The sequence below is a fragment of the Nothobranchius furzeri genome, chromosome 7 (assembly GCF_043380555.1).
Source record: "Nothobranchius furzeri strain GRZ-AD chromosome 7, NfurGRZ-RIMD1, whole genome shotgun sequence".
Lineage (NCBI taxonomy): Eukaryota > Metazoa > Chordata > Actinopteri > Cyprinodontiformes > Nothobranchiidae > Nothobranchius > Nothobranchius furzeri.
In genome coordinates, this window is record NC_091747.1 from 80,141,037 (window position 1) to 80,164,296 (window position 23,260).

General features: G+C 42.5%; 1 protein-coding gene across 7 annotated transcripts in view; it reads right to left on the reverse strand.

Annotated features, from left to right (window-relative positions):
- The window catches only part of lrba (LPS-responsive vesicle trafficking, beach and anchor containing), a 241,352-nt gene that overhangs the window by 35,007 nt on the left and 183,085 nt on the right, over positions 1-23,260 (reverse strand). For all 7 annotated transcript variants that reach the window (XM_054751516.2, XM_054751519.2, XM_054751518.2 and 4 more), the window contains exon 47: positions 6,484-6,651. In XM_054751516.2, coding sequence (XP_054607491.2) covers positions 6,484-6,651 — 168 coding nt within the window. The remainder of the gene's footprint in view (positions 1-6,483; positions 6,652-23,260) is intronic.

Genomic DNA, 23,260 nt, shown 5'->3' on the forward strand with positions numbered 1-23,260 from the left:
AGCATGCATACACACACGCATACACACATACGCATACAAGCACGCATACACACATACGCATACAAGCACGCATACACATAAGCATACACACATACGCATACACACATACGCATACACACATATGATACACACATATGCATACAAGCACGCATACACACATGCATACAAGCACACATACACATAAGCATACACACATACGCATACAAGCACGCATACACACATACGCATACAAGCACGCATACACAAATACGCATACAAGCACGCATACACATACGCATACACACATACGCATACAAGCATGCATACACACACGCATACACACATACGCATACAAGCACGCATACACACATACGCATACAAGCACGCATACACATACGCATACACACATACGCATACAAGCACGCATACACATACGCATACACACATACGCATACAAGCACGCATACACATACGCATACACACATATGCATACAAGCACGCATACACACATACGCATACACACATACGCATACACATAAGCATACACACATACGCATACACACATACGCATACACACATTCGCATACAAGCACGCATACAAGCACGCATACAAGCATGCATACACACATACGCATACAAGCATGCATACACATACACACATACGCATACAAGCACGCATACACACATGCGCATACAAGCACGCATACACACATACGCATACACACACGCATACACACACATACACACATACGCATACACACATACGCATACAAGCACGCATACACACATACGCATACAAGCACGCATACACATACGCATACAAGCACGCATACACATACGCATACAAGCACGCATACACACATACACATACACACATACGCATACAAGCACGCATACACACATATGCATACAAGCACGCATACACACATATGCATACAAGCACGCATACACACATATGCATACAAGCTCGCATACACATAAGCATACACACATACGCATACAAGCACGCATACAAGCATGCATACACATAAGCATACACACATACTCATACAAGCGCGCATACACACATACACATACACACATACGCATACAAGCACGCATACACACATACGCATACAAGCACGCATACACACATATGCATACAAGCACGCATACACACATATGCATACAAGCACGCATACACACATACGCATACAAGCACGCATACACATACGCATACACACATACGCATACAAGCACGCATACACACACGCATACACACATACGCATACAAGCACGCATACACATATGCATACACACATACGCATACAAGCATGCATACACACACGCATACACACATACGCATACAAGCACGCATACACATATGCATACACACATACGCATACAAGCATGCATACACACACGCATACACACATACGCATACAAGCACGCATACACACATGCATACAAGCACACATACACATAAGCATACACACATACGCATACAAGCACGCATACACACATACGCATACAAGCACGCATACACACATACGCATACAAGCACGCATACACATACGCATACACACATACGCATACAAGCATGCATACACACACGCATACACACATACGCATACAAGCACGCATACACATACGCATACACACATACGCATACAAGCACGCATACACACATGCGCATACAAGCACGCATACACACATACGCATACACACACGCATACACACACATACACACATACGCATACACACATACGCATACAAGCACGCATACACACATACGCATACAAGCACGCATACACATACGCATACAAGCACGCATACACATACGCATACAAGCACGCATACACACATACACATACACACATACGCATACAAGCACGCATACACACATATGCATACAAGCACGCATACACACATATGCATACAAGCACGCATACACACATATGCATACAAGCTCGCATACACATAAGCATACACACATACGCATACAAGCACGCATACAAGCATGCATACACATAAGCATACACACATACTCATACAAGCGCGCATACACACATACACATACACACATACGCATACAAGCACGCATACACACATACGCATACAAGCACGCATACACACATATGCATACAAGCACGCATACACACATATGCATACAAGCACGCATACACACATACGCATACAAGCACGCATACACATACGCATACACACATACGCATACAAGCACGCATACACACACGCATACACACATACGCATACAAGCACGCATACACATATGCATACACACATACGCATACAAGCATGCATACACACACGCATACACACATACGCATACAAGCACGCATACACATATGCATACACACATACGCATACAAGCATGCATACACACACGCATACACACATACGCATACAAGCACGCATACACACATGCATACAAGCACACATACACATAAGCATACACACATACGCATACAAGCACGCATACACACATACGCATACAAGCACGCATACACACATACGCATACAAGCACGCATACACATACGCATACACACATACGCATACAAGCATGCATACACACACGCATACACACATACGCATACAAGCACGCATACACATACGCATACACACATACGCATACAAGCACGCATACACATACGCATACACACATACGCATACAAGCACGCATACACATACGCATACACACATACGCATAGCACGCATACACACATACGCATACACACATACGCATACACATAAGCATACACACATACGCATACACACATACGCATACACACATACGCATACAAGCACGCATACACACATACATACAAGCACACATACACATAAGCATACACACATACGCATACAAGCACGCATACACACATACACATACAAGCACGCATACACATACGCATACACACATACGCATACAAGCATGCATACACACACGCATACACACATACGCATACAAGCACGCATACACACATACGCATACAAGCACGCATACACATAAGCATACACACATACGCATACACACATACGCATACACACATATGATACACACATACGCATACAAGCACGCATACACACATACACATACAATCACGCATACACATAAGCATACACACATACGCATACAAGCACGCACACACACATGCATACAAGCATGCACACACACACACAAACTTGCATACAAGTACACACACACACACATCTGTGACCCAACCCCCCTTTGCACGGCACTGCCCCAGGCTTTGCCTTAATGCAGCCAATCCAGGCTAAGACCACAGCTCAGGCTGAAACAGTTGTCACTCAGTAATGACAGACTCTGGGGACACCCCGAAACCATCGGAGCTCCAGCAGCCCTCACTGCCCCCCCCCCATGTCTGAATGTGATGAGGCCCAGGCATAAAAACTCGGTTTCCACCTTCTGCTCAGACAGGGCACGTTTCCTTCCGCACAAGCAGCGCCGACAGAGAGCCTTGGATTAGCTCACAAGGGCTACACTGGTTTTGTTTATTTAACTAATTAAAGTGCTCAGACGGTGTTTTTTTCTTTCCAGAGGTGAAACACAGCAGACTGGAATCACAGCTCCAGAAAGGGAGCAGGCAGAGAAAAACAAGCTTTTTTATCTCTAGGGAGTGCAACAAACTTCAAAGCTTTAAGACTCGGTGCACCAACGGAGCAGCTAGTGCTTCTGGGTTAGTCAATACTAGTAGCACATAACATCTTAAAGGCTACTTTTTTTCTGTCATCATGCAACTACTTGGAGACTCAAAATTGCAAGAAAATTCACAAATGTTCAGCTCGACACTCTAAATTAATACTATGGTGTTTTGGGGACCACTTTAATATGCAGCCAGGTGGAGCATGTGACATCAGTGCAAACAAACTGATCATTGTTTAAATATCTCACAAAATTTCTTGTTGCAATTTCTACTTTTGGCACTAATTAGGGGACTAAAATCTGCATGGCTATTGCTTTAAATAGGTTTCTGTCTCATCTCATTTGACTGCATTAAAGACATGCACCTCACAGAACAGCTGCACAAATGTCTCAGCGGACTCCAGGTCAAAACTCTCCAGGAGTTTCCCATGTCGTTGTGCAAATGTAGTTAAAATTTCTAGATGATATCCAAACATTTGCACAAATAACTTGAGATATTTGTATTGCAACATGCACATTTGTTCAGTAAGTGGTGCAAGAGCAGCATGACCATTCAAGACTGACAATGCAGTCCAGCTCTGACTTTGTTATCAGACATCACACAATCTGGAGCTCAGATGAAGTGCAGACGCTGCTGCATGAGCACCGAACTGCGGAAGGTCTCAGCTCATCAGTTGGACTCCAGTAGGTCTGCCTCCTGGCCAAAGGGTATGCACACATTTATTGTTCTATTTGATGAAAGCCTGCAATCAAGACAAAGCTGAGAGGAGTGGAGATTCGAGAGAACTTTTAACATGTACATGTTTAGAACATGCTTATGACTGCATGGACTGCGACCGGTGAAGGCCGTTGAACCGTTTCCAGGAGTCACTGTGCTTTCTGACCCAATTTCCTCCCTTAATGTGTGCGTAATTGTATGTGCGATTATTTTAATACATTTCTGATTATTTTCACCCGTATGCCACGGCTTCTTGTATGTTAGTAGATTCATCAATAATGTCACAGGAACAGCTTGGCAGAAATAGTGATGTACTAGGGATCCAATTTTCTTCTCTGTGTGTGTGTGTGTGTGTGTGTGTGTGTGTGTGTGTGTGTGTGTGTGTGTGTGTGTGTGTTTGACAGAGTGTGAGTGTCTATATGTGTGTGAGCCAACCAGAGGATTGGATAACGTGAAAATGACCGGGCAGCTTGGATAATGAATCTGCATGCGTGTGTGTGTGTGTGTGTGCGTGCGTGTGTGTGTGTATAAAGGCCATAGCACATCTGGATGGGAATTGGGGTGAATGAGGTGATAAATCACAGATGTACCCTGGTGCCCGCGATGCTCCGGTCAGTGAGCATGAAGGGCAGCAGCAGGGTGGAGGCAGGAGGCTGTTCAGACTCTAAACTCATCTCCATTTAGATCAAGAGAACTCTTATTTATTACAGAATGAATCTTGTTTCCATTCTTTGTCCATTACTGCCCTTGGTCATCGAAACCTGCTTTACATGCACAACTTTCAACTCAGCTCTGTTTATTTATGCCAACCACAGAATGCTCTTCAGCTTTTCTTATTTCAGGGTTCAGTTTTTAAACAGACAGTTTTGGTTTAGAATTTTGAAAGTTGGTTTGGTCTGTTCCTATCACTGTATTTCACATTAAAAGCTAACCCTTTTATTCTGAAATGCTGTTTATCTGCATAAAGGTGTCTTCAAAATAAAAGACAATAGAGAAGGGTTTAGATCTATCAGATCATATAACCACAGCACAGGGGTGCCCAATCCTGGTCTCAGAGAGCCGGTATCCAGCAGGTTTAGTGGTTTCTCTGCTCCAACACACTTGATTCAGTGGTGGAATCACCTGTGCAGCGGCTCATCAGGCTCTGCAGAAGCCTGTTAATCGCCTGATTGAAATCAGGTGTGTTGAAGCAGGTTAAAACTAAAACGTGTTGGATCCTGAACCCCTTCCACAAGAACATGTTACTTTCTTACATTTTTTAATCATTTGGCGCAATAAGTGTTTTATTTTAATGTTAATATAATATATAATAGTAACACATTAATAATTATAATAACATTCTAGACATTTTAGATTTGTTTACATCTCTTTTAAGATTTCCAAATAATTTCAATTTAGGTGAAAAAACTAAAGTTTTTAAAAGATATTGGGACTAAATGATGTTCTACCAAGTGGCTGACCAGCCAGATAAATGGATTATTCATGCTTTGGTTTCTATCTCTTTCCAGTAGCCCGCATTTAGGCTTCAAAGCAAGAAAAGGGGCTGAACTAGAAAGAATGCAATAAAACTGTATGAAGCCTTTTTTTATGACAGTAAAAACAGCAAAGCTCCTCAGGGTCACCTGGCTCTGCCGCTGGCGAGGTGCCTCCTACAGTAGACTGGTGAAGTTGTCAGCCCGGTGTTTGTGTGTGTGTGTGTGTGTGTGTGTGTGTGTGTGTGTGTGTGTGTGTGTGTGTGTGTAGGTGTGTGTGTAGGGGTGTGTGTGTGTGTGTGCAGCAGTTCAAAGTGGTGGGAAATGAATAATGAATGAAAGCCAAGGAGAAGGCTTTAAGGCGTTAGTGGAACACTTGGTGGAGTGCTTTATAAAAAAGGAATTATACAAGAGAAAAGCTTTGCTCAGCAATACCTGCTAGTAGATTGTTAGCTTAGCTCTCCCGTGGCGTTCTATATGCAATTTAACTTTTCTAATGGCATCAAAACCCTTTCTGGAATACAGATGCTTTTATAATGCAGTCATATTAAGCATCCATTTGAGAGTGCTCAAGTGTACTCACTGTAATAGAGTATTGTTCCTTACTCAGCATATTAAAATGTGTGTGTGTGCAAACATGAGGCAGCCTCACCTCTCTGAGCATGGGGTCCTGGATGGAGCTCAGGTTGACCGCTCCCTCGTAGGTGAGATAATAGAAAACATTGAGCGCTCTGGAGGCTTCAGGTCCCTGCTGCTTGTAGCCAAAGATCAGGTCGATCCACTGGTGAAGCTGACACGACACAAACTCACTCTCCAGCGCCTGCCACGGGAGGAGAAAACAGAGCATTATGAGTGTTAGCAATATCAACATGTGAACGTTTTAAACACTAAACTTTGACCAATGCTGCTCCTCAGAAACAGTCTCCATTAGGAAACTATGGCTATCCTCAGAGAAAGCCCAATCCGGCTAATCGTTCCTGTGATGGGACCTGCAGATGATTTTCATCACGAGCAGATATGCACAGAGCCACCATGTCTGATCATAACGAAGCACGAAAACTTTAGTTGCTCATCAGGGAGTCGTTCCAGCTCCGGTCTTTGTTCTTTCTCTGCTGCTCGTGAGCAGACAAGAGCCCGGTGTTATTCCTCCTGCAGACGTCTCCGCGCCGCCATTACGCTGAGATACAAGCCGTTTTCTCTCCTCATTAGCCGGCAAAGGAGGGGAAAAAACATTTATGGTTTCCTCATAAAAACAGGCAATAGTGTTAATTTGTGTAAAGCTGTCGGCTCACAAAAGCCCTCTAAACACAACCAAATTAGAATGAGGCAGCCCTTGATTGTCATTGCTGCCTAGTGTCACATTAATTTGTGACAAAACATTAGCCTGTGCTGCACTTAAACGGCAATTTATATCATTTAAATTTTTACTGCACATGCCAGTGCATCCTTCACTTAAATGTGACTTTCTGACAGCTCATTTTGCATCTAATTTCTCCCCACTTGCTTAATTGCATTTTTTTTAGTCCGGGGAGCCACGCATGTCTGGAGGAGGAAACTGAGTGCAGCTCAGGTGTGATGATGTTACACTCTAGCGTTAGTGCCCATCACAAAGCTCATGATTCCTACTGATGAGGAGTTTGACGATTAAAGACAAACAAGCAGATTCCAAGCTAGAGAGAAGAAAACAACGGCTTGCTTTAATTGGGATCTCATGGAGAAAGAGTTTGGAAAAGTTCCACCATTGTGAAAGGTTGAAATGAGGTTGCTTATGCAGGATTAGCCCAGATCTTTAAAAACAGACTGTTTGCATGTATTTTAAAGCTGTGGTCCATGGTAATGGAGGGGAGAAGAGTTTGAAATTGAACAGCTATAGTTTCTGCCCCGTCCCCCCTTCTGGAAGGAGCTGAAAGACACGCCTCATGCCACCAACGAGCACAAACGAGGCCATGTGGCATTAATGCACAAGTTATGTTTTCTATAATAGGACACACATCATTCTCACAGCTGGATCATCTCCTCAGCCTTCATTCATTTCTGCAGGAGCTGCTAATCACCTATTTTAATCAAATCTGCAGTGTTGAGGCAGGGAACCAAAAGACCAAAAGGTGATGCTAGCACAGCCTTGCTAACGCTACACAGGCTAAAGAACTCGTTTGATGTGGCACAACGTTTAACACGACACTAATCACTTATCCCCACGACAAAAAAGATAAATCCCTTTTCATTCCTCTCCCTCCTCATCCACAGTTAGCTTGAAATTTACAGACAGACATTAATTCAATGCAGCTCGATTTAGCATTCAAGCTAGGTTGGAGTGCTAACCTGATGGAGGTGTGTGTCACACCGTAGTGCATGCTGGGAACTGGCTCCCTCTTGTGGATTAGAGATGGGGAGACTCAACGATCCAAACCGGAGGTTCCTTCATGACGTTAGCGATGCGACTGCACTGGTAGCTTCAGTGTTCATCGGATATAACTGTCGGCTATGTCACAATGTATGTTTCCTTTCATGTCTGATTGGTAAAACCCATCGATTACAACATAGTTTACCTGCTATGTCCTCGTATTTTAGAGGCGCATTGAGCACACCAGCAGTATTCTTTAGCGGGGGCCCGGTGGTACTGTACCAACCATTGTTGGACATATTAAAAGATGTGATTTCTGTCTTAACTTGCCAAAACAAACTTCCTGAAAACCACAAACTGCAGACTGTTGATAATCTGCAGACAGAGTCCGTTACAGTCTCTGCAGCTGCGCGTTCTTCCGAGCTCTGCACACAGGAAGCTTTACACGAGGTCATTTAAAATAATTCATCTTTACTGTAACATTTCTGAGCAGAGTGACGGTCTAAACCTCATGGTTGAAAGTGTTTTGCATTTTGCAGGAATTCACATTGATGGTTCTTTTTCTAATAATTTCAACGGATTACTGCAGCAATAAAAACATGTATATTAATATCACTGATGAAGTGCTTTTATTTTTCATGGTGAATGCATTCAGCACACACACACACACAAAACACACAGACACAGACAGAAAGTGGGACAAATAACTGATGTTTAAAACCAGCAGGGGCTTGCAAACTCTTTCAAATGTGTTGAATCTTTAAATCGCATCATGAATTGTATTGAATCGAAAATCGTTGTCCAATCATTAAAAAAGTCGCCAGTAGGGATGGATCACATTGAATGGCAGCGGCGCAGTGTTTCACTGTAACCTTAATGCACTGTATCGATAGCGTATCGGGATGTGAGTCAAACATTCCTGTTTTGGATACGTAAAACGCTCTAGGCTCGTGTTTATGATTCATTTTGCTGTAGAGGCCAGGGAAGGGACTTGGAGAAAATGTACATTACTTCATATCATTAAACAGGGTCAGAGAGTCAAACTTAAACATTTGTGAAGTAAATTTTATTAAACAACTTTTTTTGTTGTTTAAATGTAATCTGTTGTCTTTACTGAGCATCAGAAGGCAGGAAGACGGTATGTCTGTGTTTGGGAAGATGGAGATCAGTCCATTATGCAGTAGAATTGACCTCACTTTCCTGTTTCTGAAGTTAAAGCTGGGACTGATGGGCATTTAATGTGCACTGCAATCAACTGTCACTCAGTACAGAGAAACAAAGAGCAGCCATGTTATTGCAGCTCCGTCCTCCGAGGCCTGCCTTTATGTAAATCACTCACGCGCTCCGTTTGAACAGGAAGGGGTGAAGAATGAGTGAAACAAAAACATCAGATTTGTGCACATTTGACCTGATTGTAACATTCAGCGAATTAAAGATCTTTCTGCTCCAAACAGGATGCCGACTCGATCGTGTTCAAAGCGTCTTGAGTTGGAGCGTTAAAAACCAGAAGGGGTAAGTGAATGATCCACAGAACAGAAAAAAGTTCTGATTGTTTTACATAAATCAGCCTTTTTTACTGTGTTACTAACAATTTTGAGACGATACATTTGAAAATTAACATCGTTTAGAAAATATTGAAGAAAAATTTAAGTGGAAAATTGGTGAAATGCTGCAGTTTTTGTCTACTGAGTCAATAAAGATAGAATCACCTGTGCAACATCAGCAAAAATGACTTGTTGATCATTTCTTTTTAAAGTTAAAGTTCAAGTCCCATTAGTTGTCACACACACACAGGTGTGTGTGCGAAATTTGTTCTCCGCATCTGACCCATCCCCTGGGGAGCGGTGAGCTGCAGACACAGCTGCGCTCGGGAACCATTTGGTGGTTTAACCTCCCAATCCAACCCCTTAATGCTGAGTGCCAAGCAGGGAGGCACTGGGTCCCACTTTTTCAAAGTCTTTGGTATGACCCGACCAGGAATTGAACCCCTGACCTCCCAGTCTCAGGGCGGACACTCTACCACTAGGCCACTGAGCTTAAATAATTAAAATTAATTTGTACAGAACACCATATCTTGAATACATAGGAATACAATTATTGTCCACTAACAATTAAGTAATTATAAATATTTACCTGAGCAGAATAACTAGTGACTATTTCATTAGCTTATTATTAAACTGTGGCTCCTATTGCAAATTTTAGAAATTCAGGTATTTTTTTTGTAATTTACAAAATAAAACTTTATTAATAAATGTTTTATTTTATTTCAGTCTGGTGAAGACAAGAATATAATAATTACATTTAAGGTGAATATTTTCCCCAGAATTATAAATAATCTGAACTGTGAAGATGCATAAAACAATAGGCACATACACACAAAAATGTGTTTTATTACTGTAAATTGCATATTAGGGAAAAAATGTATTCAGTAAATTATATATATATATCCTAAAAGAAGGAATTTTTACGTTTAAAAAGTGACATAAAACCTCTGAATGATTAGAGCTTTTTTCACACTGCCCTGTCCTATACACACTCTAATCTTTAAGGAGAATATTACCCAGAGGACAGTGATGTCCCCTCTACAATGACAGATGGCCTCAGTGTGCTTGATTTATATCAAAATGACCGAAATGTGTAAAATGAGATATTCCCCGATTAATAAACGTGACGTGCAGAAAGGAGTCATACTCCGATTAACCATCAACTGAATGCCAGGTGAGCAGGTGTGAAAGTGCTTCCTCGTGTGGAAACACACCATGGAAGCGTCTGAGCAGAAGGCTGGAGCAGATAGCTCATTCCTGAGGTGGGATCCAGAAGGAGAACCGGTGGATTATTGATGTGCCAATTAGCAGCCGGTGTGTGTCTTCTTCACCCCACAAGGGACTCACTGATAATTAATGAATAATTTAGCATGCCTTTATGTAAATGCTAACAGGGGGTAGAAGTCACTGGAAACCCTCATTTCTATTGTTGCAGGTTTGATGAAGTACACCTCAGAAGAATGGGAGGGGTCCCTTTTTGTTGTGGGCTGTGATTTGTTTTCAACAACAAACATTTGGAATATTCTCTCTAATGCACTAGAATAATTTATTTACCCTAGTCAGTTTCTGCTCGCTCAAAGCAAACTTTAAAATATAATTTCTCTCGAGTTTCATGCATAAGATGCATTTGAGCCTCGTCTCTGGAGGTCTTGCTGTGAGACCTTGAGTGGGGACTTCTAGAGAACCAAGAACAGTCAAAAGGAATGATGGGTCGTCTGTAAAGTCTGTCAGTGTTGCATTTTAAAAGCAGGTTAAAGTTTTAAAACATGCGATCCCATCATGCTGGAGACACCAAATGACTGCAATAAGAAAGCTGAGGAACATTAAAGGTATTAGAAAGTTGTGTTTTAAACAATTGGAAACTCTTCTTTGAGCCTCTATAAAGCAGACAAAATGTTGTCGGGGCTCACAATGACCCATGAGCCCTGGTAAATGGGCAGACAGTGGTGTGGACAGCATGGACAAATGAGGGACACAGTGACAGGGACCTACAAGCAATGGATCTATTTATCATAATCTGGATATTCCCAGTACATCCTGGAACATGAGTGATGCTCCTGCATTCTTAGTTTTTTTCACCCTTTCAAATAGGTTGTCAGCAGCTCGGGCCGGTGTTAGCCATAGACAAGCGTATGTGTACATGCCATTGGCTGCTGTCGAGCCTAACAGTGTCGCCACCTTATTGGGTGGGTTCCTCACTCGTTAAACGCAAATGGAGTCAAAGAGTGAGCAACTATGCCTGTTTTTGTGCAGCAACAACCAGTGCACTGTTGAAAACAGATCACGTGGGATTACTTTTGTCTGCTACTACCTGTTGGGATTTTAAATTTATTTTTATGTTATTTATATTTTTATTATCATGCCATACCATATGTCTGATTTTGTGAAAAAGCATAATAAGACGAGTTTTTTTAGTTGGGTAAGCACCTTCTTTAGTAGAAATAAATACACTGGGTGCAAATGGGAACCAATCCAAGATGGCGGTCCGCTGCTATGTCAGCATCAGCCCAAGTTGTGTCCACATATATAATGTCTGTGGTGAAAGCAGTAGCTCACGCTAACATTCACAGTTGCTCTGATTTGCATTAGCAGTAGCTCGGGCTAGCATAGCTCTCTGGCTAGCAATACCATGACCAACATTTACATGTTGCTGCCGCTGACGTAGGTTGGGACATGCAAATGTGAGGAGATGTGTCTCCTCTCTGTCATCTTTCAACATCAATAATTTACAGAGGAAAGCAGGTTGGCGACAGCACAAGTATTCTGGAATGCTACGTTTGACACCCCGAGCTGCCTACATCCAACAAGGTCAATGTAGTTTAAAATTCTAGGACTGTGCTTTAAAGAGTTCTGAGAAGATCCAACTTGGATCAGCAACTTGCTAAGGTTAGAGCTCTATCTTCTGTCTAGCAAATATCCTCCGCTTGTTGAAAGTGCATCTTTCCAGCTTGCACGTCGTTAATGAGCAAGTCCAAGAAATCTCCGTACCTCGCTGTGGTTTGAGGTTAGCTTTATGATCTGGATCGAGCTGGATTTCACTTCACCCTTAACGAGGTGACAGTGAACGCTTTCCTCCTTCCCTCACTGGTCCTAAAAAACCCTTTTAAGGACTTATGGAGAGCTGTCTGTAAGGATGCTAAAACATCACTTAACAAATCAATCCTCTCATTTGCTAGCCAAGAATAATGCCAAGTATGTGTGTACAGCCCTTTGTGTGTGTGTGTGTGTGTGTGTGTGTGTCACTTAACGGTGTGCAACTGAACCCACTTTTACATGCAAAAGATTTTCAAAGAGTTGTCTTTTAAACTGATAACAGATGATTACTTGTATTAAGAAGGTTAAAGATCTCATAACCACCATCAGCACGACACACAGAGACAACAGAAATATTAGGAAGATAGAAAAACTCATTTAGTTTAAGATACATCTTTAGGGTAAATAATTATTTGTTAATTTGGTGAATTATTTTATTTTATTAGCTTTTTTTTAGTTAAAGCTGATAAAAAATAAACCTCTTTAAAGAAAATTGCACTAAAGTTTTTGTTTTTCATCCTGTTTTTTTATCAGCTACATTTTTCCATCTATCAATCCATGCACATTTTTAAAAACAGCTCCTCTTTTCCTCCTGCTTTCTTCTGCCTGAGGTTGACAAGCACTCTGATTAAAGGACTTATTTAGCTGACTTCATTTTAAAGAAGGCTGCACAGCAAAGAGGGCCTCACTGCAGAGGAGAGACGGAAAAAGAAAGGCAACAGATGACGTAAGAAACGGGATCCTTAAAGCAGCTAACGAAGCATTTCCTTGATTCTTATATTCACACACACACACACTGACTAAATCCCAGATGTGTGTGGTACCTCAGCCCCGCCCCTTTCCAACTCCACTAATTAGAAAGGTCACAACTGTGAGAGCGCCAAGGTTCAATGGAGGCAAGTGGAACCCGAGACTCCAACCCTCGATTCTCCCCTGCCAGCTTTTGCCCACTTAAAGAGCAACAATATCATATTAAGGGCTGAGGAGAAGCTAAATGAGCAGCAACTGAGAGATATCTTCTCAAAACAAACACTCCATGGTGGATTTGGTCCAATTTACAGCACACACACGGTAGTAAACAAAGCAGCAGATGGATGTAACAAATGATGCTGATTTAAAGCTTCAGAGAAACGAGTCAGAAAGGGCACGCAGCTTTTGTTTTTGCAGAAAAAAAAGTCCAAATAAAAGAAATTTCTTTAGGAGCCCCTCAGCTTGGTTGGATTTAATTTTCATTTTCAAACTGCAGTTTTCTAGTCAACTTGCGTTTGATCCTAAACGCTAACAAGCACCTGCAGAGAGGAAAACCATCGGTCCTCCTAAAAAGGCTAATTAGGCTAGCTAATACATCACCAGCCTGATGAGATGATAGCTTCAGCTGAGCAAAGGAAAAGTCAACAGTCAGAGCTGATTAAACACGGGAGCAGTGAGCAAGGCTTCAGCTTCCTACCGAGGAATATTTGGATAGCTGTAGAAGCATAATTGTCACAGATGATTATAGAGTTGGCCCGTGAACAGAACAGCGGAGATGATTAGGATGAATGGCTCAGCTGATCAGCTTGTGCTGTACTTGGTCCTCCTGGAGACGGTTCTGAGTACTTGGTCCTCCTGGAGACGGTTCTGAAGGTGACTTTCTGGGTCATTGGGGAGGGACTTGGTTTTTCCGAGCACGTATGAAGAGTGAAAAACAAACAGAACCTCAGAAAGAAGTGCATCGTGACATAGCAGCAGCCTATCGCAGCTGCCATTTATTAAGCTAGAAAGTCAGAACCGTGATCTGGTGAAGGTGTCGGGTCAGAACCAAATCAGCTGTGTTCCAGTTACAGCCCAGAAGACCAATCAGAACTGATAATGTGCTCAGCGCCGACCACGTATCCAAAGGGTCGCAGGTTGGCATCCCACTCCGACCGTCGCATGGTGCCCGTGTTCGGCAGCCTGGCCTCTGCCAGTAGAACCCAGAGCAGCTGTGGCTACACTGCAGCTCATCAACACCAGTGTGTAAATGTGTGTGATTGACTGGTGTGCTGTAAAGCACCTTGGGGGGTCACCAAAATCTATAAGATGCGATATTTACACAGGCCATCTATCATTTATGGGTGACCATTCTGTCTAGCATTAGCAACACAAGCAATACTAAGTACTGTGATAGTACTTATTACTGTATTTACTGTGTGTAACCATTACCACCTTTCATGTGTGAAGCAGCCATATTGGATTTTGGAGTCTGCTGATTTGCACAACTCGAAAACCAAAAGTTTAGATTTCCAGTGACCTAGCACACCATCATGCAGTTCACTATAAACATTCTCACAAACGTTTAATCACTACAGACTATCCTTGTCGAGGATATCTGCTGTCATGTTAGCGGCACAACAGTCTGAGCCAAAGGACCAACAGTTGGACAGAAGACAGAGTTCTGCTGCAGAGGAGCATCTCAGTTGACTTTGGCTGAAGCAGCACGGCGGTGTGGAGGAGGACAGGAAGAAGACGGACCACATTAGTGAGTGAGTATTTCAGGAACAGTAGATCATCCCATTTCTCAGGCTCTCATTAGCCTCCTCCATTACATCACTGAAAAAGAGGTTAAAGACATGAGGGGGAGGGGGGGCAGCTCGTAAAACACTGAGCACACAGTAAACATGTCTGCCCTTAAGCATGACAATACCCCTACAGCGAGCGCTGCCTGACATTAGCCAGATAACCCCCCTCCCATCTTCTGGCCCACGTGGTAGTTCCCATCCTACAACGAGGCTTTCTCTGGAGACACCAGGGGAATAGATTAGTGCTCCTCTAACATGGTAAGCTGTGTTTTGGTACGTGAAGCCACTTTGAGGCCAGACAATGTTAAAATCGTCACTCACTCAGTCATTCACAAGTGCTCGAGGACGTGCTGTGGTTTACCTCAGCTCACACACGAGCTCCTGTGGGATTCCTGAGAGAAGATGCGTATGCTGGTGGGAACCACCTTCAGCAGCTCAGAGACTGGTTGTAGGACTTTAGTGTAGCCGGTGGCCACAAAAACTCAGGGTGACAGCAGTTGTTGGATTGTAAACATCACAAAGGTCGTGTTGGACTCATGAGTTAGCTTGTGTAAGTGTGAAGAGCTGTCATCATATAAAACTGACAAACTTCAGTGTAATTACAAAGAGCACCAGGGTATTATGACACTTGTCTGTTAGCAGCCATGTAGATGCACCTCTGCAGGAATGGTCTGGTGATGTCACCAACACCACGACAGCTGTAGGGTCAAATGTGAGACTACAAGGAACAGAACGGTAGCAACATGAATGTCTGCAAATGCACAAAATAAATAAATCTAGAACACAAACTCTTGACGTACACATGAATTCAGTCAGACGTTATTAGCCATTTTCTTGACTGAGTTTACTGTAGGGATATTCAATAAACAGTCCAAACTGATACTTAACATGTTTAACATGAGGTATCTGAACCATAACAGAGGGATTTACATGTCAATGGTGGAAACAAAACCCAATGCACACTGCTGCCAACTAGCAGTCGGCGTTTGAATTGCACCAAAAGAAAAGAAAATACACAAATGTTAGCATGTAAGTTCTTCCAAAAATTAGATATATGGCTTTCGAATATTAAGGTAATATCGCAGGAAAACGTATCACGATATATTGCCATATCGATGTTTTCTCACATCCCTAGGTGACGACATGCAGCCTTTCATGTCAGTATTCTTCTGGTTAGCTTATAGCAACACAATAGTAAACATACGCTGGAAGGAGGGAGTACGGTCAGAATATGAACAATGACCGAAGGAATTAAGAACAACGTGGCAGCACAGCTTATCTGGTGCATACAGTACTGTCTGATGGTATTATCAGAGGTCCACTTTTGCGGTCTCATTACTTCCTGAAGGTGAGTGTCCAACCGGTCCCAGCTAGACGGAGCCGTTTACATGCTGATGAAGTCTGATTCCAACCACGTTATCTGGGTACTTCAGCTTGATCTGAACCAGTTCGACTTCAGCCAGTCTAACGTGTTTACATGCATTTAAAAAAAAACAACGCGAGTCTGTTTAAGGCGATTCTTGGTTTACTGTAGCCCACACGATGTCATTTATCTGTGGAGGAAATATATTTAATGATCCTGGGCCTGGTACATTACAAAGGTGTATAAAAAGTGTTTTCTTCCACTTGCATCCTACAAGTACCAACGGGTGTCCATCTGACTTCTGCAGCTCTGGAGCTCAGAGCTAGAGCTGACCACATGGACTGATCCTGTCAGCTTTGGACCAATCACTCTGGAGGTAATAGTCTAACTATGTGGACCTCAGAGATAAAAGCTACTCTGACACAGATGACTGAAAACAACCTAACGTGTCAAATAAGAAGCAGCACGAGCAACAGCTGTAGCCAGAGTTGGATCTTTCTGATGTGCAACACTACTGATGAGATAAGAGTGTAAACATCAGTTTGGATTTATTTTAGCATGAATCTCTGTTTCATGTGAGAACCTACAACAGTAGCAGGCGGGCTCTTCTCACTGAAACCCTGACCTGTGACAGGTAAACACAGATATGTAGACACGTAACACACACATTTACTTACACACACGGTCACCAGCTGTATATTTCAGAGACGTGAGATGTGGTCATACGTAGAAGAATGTCAGAGGAGCTGACAGTGCCCTGAGAAATGTAGTTATACGGTGGAAGAGGGATCAAGTTCTTAACCCCTACGCTGACCTCCTGGTAAAGACAACAAGCAGCTCCTGATCTCTGTGGCATGCCGCCTCTAGACCCCGGTGTGTCTTTGTGGATGGGTGTGTGGCTTCCCCAGCTTCAGTGCTGTGTGTGCTAGGGTTGTCACGGTATGAAAATTTAACCTCACGGTTATTGTGACCAAAATTATCACGGTTTTCGGTATTATCGCGGTATTTTTTAAACGGTGTTGCATATGTTCAGAAAGCATTGATAGTCCTGTTCTACACAAACTGAAATAGTTTTGAAAAGGTTTAACAATGTTTATTAAACCTAAAATAACACAAAGCCTTAGCAAAAGTGCAACATTTCACAAGTAAAGGAACAAATAGCTTCTTTTTCTGGAACGTGTTACAGTAGTCAGTGCAGGTTTAAATTATACAAATCCAAACATTCAAAACATAAACAATATGTAAACAAATCAAAGAAACACCACTTGTTTCCTCATATACTTGTTTTCTTCATTATCAAAATGAAAATCTAAAACTCCAGTCCACACTTGACTTGAGCACTGTACAAGTCAACCTTAAAAAATATGTATTTAAAATAAATAGCCACTTTAAACAAATTACTAAAATAACTACTACACTATGTAATCAAATCCAAACGTTCAAGTATAAATGGCATTGAATAAGTAAACAAATCAATGACAAGGAACTAATTGTATATTTCTCTTCTTCATCAACAAATAAGATGCTTCATCCAGCAACAGGGTGTCCGTGACACGGTTTAAATGCTGGCAGAGGACGCTGCGGCTGCAATATATAGTGACTCGTTGTATTCTCCCTCAACCAAAAGTCCTCACGTCATGCATTTCAGCTAAAATGCTAATGTTAACTTACCTTGCACTGGCTGTAGAGACATGGGTGATGGTCACGCAGATGTGCCATTAGATTCGAAGTGTTGCTGCCTTTTGCAGACACTTGTTTCCTGCACGTTCTGCAAACGGGATAGCCGTCTTCTATTAACTGTCCCTCGGCATTTTTCAGAAATCCAAAATATGCCCATACTTCCGATTTAGTCTTCTTTGAGGGCTGATGGATGTCCTGGGCGCTGCCGTCTCCTCCTTCGGCCATTATTTCAGCTTCAAAGTTTTGGTGCCGTTGTCGGTACAGGATCTGCTCGGGTGCAAGATCGGCTCGGGGTCCTTCGACTGCCGATGACGTCAAAGTACGGCAAACCCACTCGGACAAAATAAACTATACATCTATACTGTTGGAAAGAATTTAGCAGTTTCGTTATTAAAATAATGTTTCTTAAGACGTAAGTTTGTGTTTATAATGGTATTTGTAAAATAAAACACTATATTTTATTCATAATGTTGAACTCCTCTTTGAGCACATCCCTTGAAGAATCATAGGTATTAGCAACACCTGTGAAATTGTATTTGCAGGAAAGAAGTGTGTCCCGTTTATTGAAGTATTTTGTGTTTAGAGTTTTTGACGTCTTGTCCATGCGTAGTTCAGTTATGCTCATAGCTGCTAGCCAAAACTCTGGAGTTAAAAGTTTTCTGGCTATACTAAAATACCTGTCTGTACTTATTTGATTGATGGTAGTTTTACTTTCTATTAGACTCCAAATGTAGTCATTTGGCACATTTCTAATTCATAATTTGTAATAATGTAATCGGCGATATTAGCATTAGCATTCCTATGGGTTTTTCCATGTATATTAGCATTGCGCTAACCACTCGCTGCCAAATTGCAGCCTTTGCGATTAGAAAATCTCCTTTTGTCACATCGCAATGTAATTGCACATGCAGTTAATCGTTCAGCCCTAATGCAGCTCTATGCTAAAAGTGTATTTTCAAAGAGGTAATGATGGATTTCTTTGTAAAAGTTGTCCATCTTTCCAACAGAAAGATTTGCCTGGACCAACGTAACGTGATTGCGTAATTCCGTAAGGTTCATGTTCAGCCAATCAACTACTTAGACGTCATCGGCAGTCGACGGGCCCCGAGCCAATTTTGCACCCGAGCAGATCTTGTACCGACACCGTTGCAAACTAAAAAGTGCGTGTGCGCGCCGCGGGAACTTCAGCTGAAGCGACGGTGGCTGGTAAGGGTCACCGCGCCGAAACCGCAGCCACGGTAAACCCACCGAGATAATTTAGTTTTTTAAAAACTGGACGGTTATTTTTATTGTCAACTTTTTTACCGGGGTTTACCGCTATACCGGTTACCGTGACAACCCTAGTGTGTGCTCTATAGGTAGACACTCTCTAAAAAACAGCGATGAATTATGACCTTCCCACCAGCAGAACGAATGAACCAGGCTGCAGCCTGATGCAGTTTTTCTATCGTCACCAATATTTTTTATTTTATTTCATCATCAGCCACGCAACTCTCCTCGCAACAACAAAAACAAGCTGCCGCCTCACGCAGCAGTGCAGTCCTTTACAGCGAGAGTGCTTTAATGGCCTCTCCAGATTGAGCCCTAATTAGCTGTTAATCATTTAAGGCTCATAACCAGAGCGGAGACAGCCGGCATGTGTGTGTTTGTTAGCAAAGCGCGCATTAGAGTGTGTTGGCGCGCCCCGTCCTGCTGTCTGTCCTCGTGTTGTGAAGCCATTAGGAGCAGAATTGCTAAAGAGAGCCAAACAGCCCATTAACTCCTCCACTCTGCCTCTCTTCTCTCCACCGGGCTCATCTCTCTCCCCAACAGCGCCACAGTTGCCAGCTGACACCCTCTAATGTCAGCTATCTGTCATGACCACGGACCTGTCCACCCACACAACCCTCCCAACACTCGTCCTCGGCCAGGGCCGTCTGCATTCTGTGGTAAAAAGGTTAAAATACCAGGATAAAGTCTAGTGTGACAGACTGCTTCTGATGGGACACACAACCATCTGTGGGCACTAGTGTTACATGAATGAGCGATTTGCGTGACTTTACTATTTTATAAGTTTTACGGGGCTAGTGCATCGGTGATCTGTGTGATGGAGTATTTAATATTCAGTAATGAAGCCTACTGCCGTTTAGAGCTGGTTTCTGATCAGCTACGCCTGCTTTGGCTGCATGTTAGATCAATAGATCAGCCGACTAAATGTCAAGAACGAAGTAGCCAATGGGAATTCTTCAGCATACCAAACTTCAAGTAGACCAGGGTGGTCACTCCTGGTCCTCTAGGGCCACTATCCAGCATGTTTTAGTTGTTTTTCTGCTCCAACACACCTGATTCCTGGATAAATCACCTGTTCAGCAGCTCATCAGGCTCTGCAACATCCTGTTAATCACCAGCAGATTCAAACCAGGTGTGTTTAAGCAGCGAAACAACTAAAACCTGCTGGATAGCAGCCCTCGAGGACCAGGACTGCCCACCCCTGGTGTATCTGAATCAGTTCAAGGTTTACTGAACATGAGTAACGCGTGTTATTTTTGAAAGAAAATAGACGGATTAACGTTTGCATCTGAAAAAGCCACACGGATCTACCTCAGAGTGAATAAGTCTTCATGGAATTACCCGTCGTGGCTCGCCAACGCAGAAGGCTGTGTAGTTACTGCCATCAGCAGACAGTTGAGCACGTCTCGGCTAGTAGAAGCTAACAGTTAGCACTAGTAGAAGCTAACAGTTAGCACTAGTAGAAGCTAACAGTTAGCACTAGCACCTCCACAACATGGCAGAACACATTTAAGCTCGTAATACTTGTAGAGATGGAACATCAACGTTGCATTTTTTACCCCAGAAAAAAAGAATGAACGAACAGAGGCTGCCAGTTAGCCAATCAGTGGTGAGTGTTTTGCACATCATGAATATTAATGAGCAAAACTCCAAATCCTGTTTTAAGTCTGTTTGACTCCTTGTACATATTACATATGAGAACAGTCTAAATGTTTTTATCTTGTTTGTTTTTATCGTATCTAATAAGTTTGCTCTTTGGTGCAAAGCTGCTCATGTCTACTGCTGCCTCTTGGTCAGATCGTATTTATAAATATAAAACATGTCATTTACAACATGAATTTGTTTCACTGCAGCTAATTGTTCACATTTTAAATTCTCCACAAATAAGGACTAATTATTTATTCATCTTAGCATGAAAACAAAACAAAAACCTGTTTAGTCCATAGAAGCAGCATGCTTCCCAATCACACACTGGCCTACAACACTGACAGCCAGAAACTGAGAGGCAGTGTGTGATTGATGACAGAGGCATGGTCATATCAGCAGGCTGGTTAGCAGAACCCAACAGAGGACCGAGCAGGTCACAGAGCACACCCAGCCTCATCAGCACTCATTAGAAATGTGGGCGCACATCACACCCCAAACTGCAAATCCTGCTACCCCAAAAACCCAACCAGGAAAACACGGTCTCTAACATGGAAGCTGCAATAACTTTGCTGTTTATTCAGTTGTAACTGTACTCTGTTTATGCACACCGGTGGTCAAATAAAAGCTTCAAATGCTGATAAAAGCAACTTTAACCCAAATGTAGCGTCCAGCAATGGTCAGTTTAGGCACGGTTTGACCTTTCACCATCGATTCAACATCTGGTCAGAAAGTGTTCCCTTTAAATGAGTCTGACTTCACACCAGCTGGGATTCACGGACGCTGCTAGTCTGAATGATAAACAATAACTTTCTTTCCCCAAGGTCTCATCTGTCTGCCTCCAGAAGGAAGAACTCCAGTTCGAATTTATTATTAAATTCAAGAATGATTTAATAAATCAATATGAACTCCTTCTATGACTTATAATCTAGATAATCATTAAATAAACATTTGTTTGTTACTACTTATAATAATTATGGTATAATGAAATGCTTCATTAATCTGTGCACACTGAATGGATGTTATATGATGTTGTCTACTAGGACCTGCCATGTGTTCACCATGTTTCGACGACAAGGTCCCACACCTGCATCCTCACATAACACGTACGGCTAAGTTAAACCCGGACACATCTCTCAAACTTGTCAGCCTCTGATTGGCTGTCCAAATCATAACAGCTAAGCTAGAACATTCTGAGAGATTCGACAGTTCTAGAGAATCGCTCAGACCGGCCATCTGTAGCCAAACCTCTTTAACCATCAACGATTCTGACGCGTCGTCAAAGCCTGTTTGCACCTGATGAGCGAACGGTTCCTGCAGAACAAGCTGATAATGTTTAGACTCCTTAAGAGTCCCAGATGCTCGGTTCCATCCGTCTGTCGTGACCCGAGACATCTCTGGATTGAAAGCATCGGTACCACGGTATTCTACAGCCCTCCGGTGCCAGCGGTCATCCGACCTCTCTGACTGTCAGATCCACCAGAGGGTCTCTGAATACGGGTGATGTAGACACACAGATCGCGTCTGATGTGCTTCTGATGATAACAACTTTATAGCTCAGAGCTAACCAGAACTCAGCTTATTTTGATAAGGAAGCTCTGAATGATATCGCATACACACAAAGGTTCCTTCAGCACGTTTAGTTACATCCACTCACAGTAAATGCTTAATTCATTAGTCATGTTTTAAATTGTTTGTAAAATAAATTCTTTCTTTTATAAACTTGACTCTTTCTTGAAGTAACACAAAGTGTGGTTCATCACTGAAAAAGCAAAGAACCTAGATCTTCTGAATTAAATCCTAGAATCTTCTGAATAATTACAATAAAGTCCTCGCAGGTTAATATTTTATATTTATATTGTTACATCTTCTTGGTCATAACAAATGAAACCATCAATTTGCCTCCGCTACACAAACATAACTAGGCTCTGGCCTTTTGACCTACAGAAGTAGCACAGCACTTCCAAGAGTTGCCTCAGTTCCCTTGCCTCGAAACCGGACAACGTTACACACAC